Source organism: Oncorhynchus mykiss, chromosome 6, assembly GCF_057628025.1.
Source record: "Oncorhynchus mykiss isolate SJ-2025 chromosome 6, ASM5762802v1, whole genome shotgun sequence".
Classification (NCBI taxonomy): domain Eukaryota; kingdom Metazoa; phylum Chordata; class Actinopteri; order Salmoniformes; family Salmonidae; genus Oncorhynchus; species Oncorhynchus mykiss.
In genome coordinates this window covers 14655438-14658470 of record NC_143027.1, presented here as the reverse complement: position 1 = coordinate 14658470, position 3033 = coordinate 14655438, and the positions used below count along the sequence as shown (strand labels likewise).

The window sequence follows — 3033 nt, the reverse complement described above, 5'->3', positions numbered from 1 at the left end:
TAACAGCCTACAAATACGCAATGTTGTCACTCAGTGAGTGTTGTGTACATTGATTGTGAATTCATGTAGGCTACAAATTCAACATTCTTCATTCATTATACAATAAAAAAACAGTTTATTTAGAAATAGGAAATCTGTAAAGGCATAAACTATATCATGCACTCTTTTCCTTCCCTCCGTGTCCCCGGAGGTGGGTATCCTGCTATTGATAGTGGCGAATGCCAGCGGGCATTACAACAGCAAGCGGCCATCTGCCAGCCTAGCGAACTAGCAACCCCACCAGCTGCAGTCGCAAAACGCCCTACAAAGCAGGACATGCATGCAGCTTCTGACGTCTGCGGCCACACTGCGCTACAAAGCGTAGAAAACCGAAGAGCGGAAACAATGAGATTCAAGCTTATAGAAACCGCATGGTTTAAAGACCAGCAAGTTTTACGAAGACGTCTCTAAGTGCATTTCGGCTCATATTGAATTGAAGGTTAGATTTGAGGATTATTTCCCCACGAAAAAAATAAATACAAGACTCATGCAGGGACAGTTCTATACCCCGACATGGCGGCAAGAAAAAAGAGAGAGCTTTTTACTATTTTGGAAACTAACGCGGACACAGAAACTTCCACGGTCTCCGACAGTGAAGATTCTCCGCTTAATCTTTCAGTCGATGTAAAGTGGTTTGAAATTCCTTTCAGAAAGCCAGACTCGGACGAGGAGGAAGACGAAGTACAGGAGGACGGCGAGGAGGGGGAGAATGGATTCAAAAGCACAGCAGCAACGGAGGACACTGCAGACGCAGTCAGTTACATCGCGGAAGGAGGCTGCAATATTATTTTGGTCACTGGCAATGGAATCAAGCACGAGGAGGAGGAGTACGCGAAGGAGTGCTATTATTCTACCTCCAATAACTGCTCTGACACCACGTCAAACGACTCGGATATTGATTTCTCCGATTTGGAGGAGGAGGAGCACACGAGTTTTTTCAGCTTTGATGATGACTTGGATGAAGACTGCACTTCTCCCGACTTCTGGGGCGAACCTGATCAGGTAATTTCAATAGAGCCATTCTCCGCTGTCAGTGGCCCACAGCATTCGCTGGGGGACGATGCTGACACTCGTGACTATTTCCGGTTACTCTTTCCAGATTCTTTTTTTGAACACATGGTAGAACAAACAAACAGTTACGCCCTCTATCGGCAAAGGAGGAGTGGAAAGTCCGACCCCCACTGGCATCCCACTGACCTGAGAGAGATGAAAGCTTACATAGGACTGAACATTCTTATGGGCATCAACCAGCTTCCTGATGCTGACATGTACTGGGCCAGTGACATTTTCATAGGCAATGCAGGCTTTAAAAAGACTATGACAGCTAGGCGCTTTGAGAAACTCACCCAGAACCTACACCTATGCGACCGTGCGTCAGAGCCTGTGCGTGGCGAGCGAGGGTATGATGGCCTCTACAAAATACGTGCTCTGCTGGATGTCGTTGAGAACACTATGTGGGACTCATACACACCCAACCGCTGCCTGACCATCGACCAGGGTGCCGTGGCCATGAAAGGTAGTTTCTCCCCGACCCAGTGCATGCCCTCCAAGCCCCTAAAGAAAGGACTCAAAGTGTGGATGCTGTGTGATTCCCGTTCAGGCTACTGCCACCGTGCCAGGATCTATGTGGGCAAGGCCAGCGAGGAGGCGGCGGTGGCTGCCCTGGGCTACAGAGTGGTGACGTCCCTGGTGAGGGGTCTGGAGGGGAAACACCACCACATCTTCATGGACAGCTTCTTCACCTCTGTGCCCCTCATGCAGAGGCTCCTCCGGAACGGCCTCTACGCCTGCGGCCCCACCCAACCCAGTCGCCGTGGTTACCCTGAGGTCCTCCGCCCATGCAACGTCGGCAAGCTGTCGCCAGGCGAGTTTTACCAGTGCCAGCGCGGCAACCTTGTCGCCACGGTAACCCGGGACACCAAAGTCGTCAGCTGTCTGTCTTCCAACTCGGCGCCGGGGATTGTGGGTATCAGCCCGGGCAGGCAGCAGCAGCATGAGTGGGAGGTGGATAGTGATGGCGGAGGAGGAGTGTCTTTTGGGGTTCCACACCCCCTCCCCCTGCTACTGTACCAGGAGAACATGAGAGGGGTGGACCTGTGTGACCAGCTGAGGGAGTGTTACCAGGTGGGGCGCCCTTGCAAGAAGTGGTGGCGCTACTTCCTGTGGTTCTACGTCAACCTCTGCATCGTCAACGCCTACGTCATCCTACGAGAGAGCCGCGGGGGCGCCCCTCCGGCTGGCTGCAACGGTAAACAGTTCACCCAGCGCCACTTCCGCGTCCGCCTGGCACAGCAGCTCATCGGGGACTACCAGGGGGCGAGGGGTATGGAGCGGGCGGCACGTAAACGCCACGCAGACTCACCCATTGAGTACGGGCACCGACTGGACCGCATGTCTGAACGCTCCCGGCGCTGCAGGAACTGCACAAACAAGGGGCTGCGACATGAGAGCGTGTTTGGCTGCAAGATATGTAACGTTCACCTGTGCAGGGGAGGGTGCTTCTCAGAGTTCCATAAATAAGTCTGGATAGTGGTTTGTGTCTTTGTGTCAACAAACTAACTTCTGTCAAAAAACTATGTTTTTTATATGCTAAGATCTGTAAATCCAAAGGTTACCATGACAGGTGCACATTATAGTTACACTTTATTACATGTAGAAGTAGACTAGTCACAAAGTTGTAGGATAGAATAAGTATTATCGCACGAATGACTAGAGAAAATAAACTGTAATAGTTCATTTATATTAGTATAGAATGTCTTTGGCTCATTGCCTTTCGTAACACTGACAAAAAATGCCTTGTGTCACTTTTTATATCATGAAAATAATATGTTTTTATATGAAATTGAGACGAAAAAAACAGTGAAGACATTTTCTGCACTTACATCAACAAAATGTTTACTGTGGGAAGTTTATCTCTGCTTTTCCAAAAGAAATTTGTCCTGAAGATGTTCCTTTTATTGTTGTACACGGTTCTTTCCTCGTGACTAAAACCTC

The 3033-nt window shown here is 49.6% G+C and overlaps 1 protein-coding gene across 1 annotated transcript; it reads left to right on the top strand.

The window, feature by feature from the left end:
* The first annotated feature begins 552 nt into the window (after positions 1 to 552).
* LOC118964843 (piggyBac transposable element-derived protein 4) lies at positions 553 to 2559 on the top strand. Its single transcript, XM_036979439.2, has one exon. It carries the CDS (start codon positions 553 to 555, stop codon positions 2557 to 2559), a length of 2007 nt encoding a protein of 668 aa, XP_036835334.2.
* The last annotated feature ends 474 nt before the right edge of the window (positions 2560 to 3033 follow it).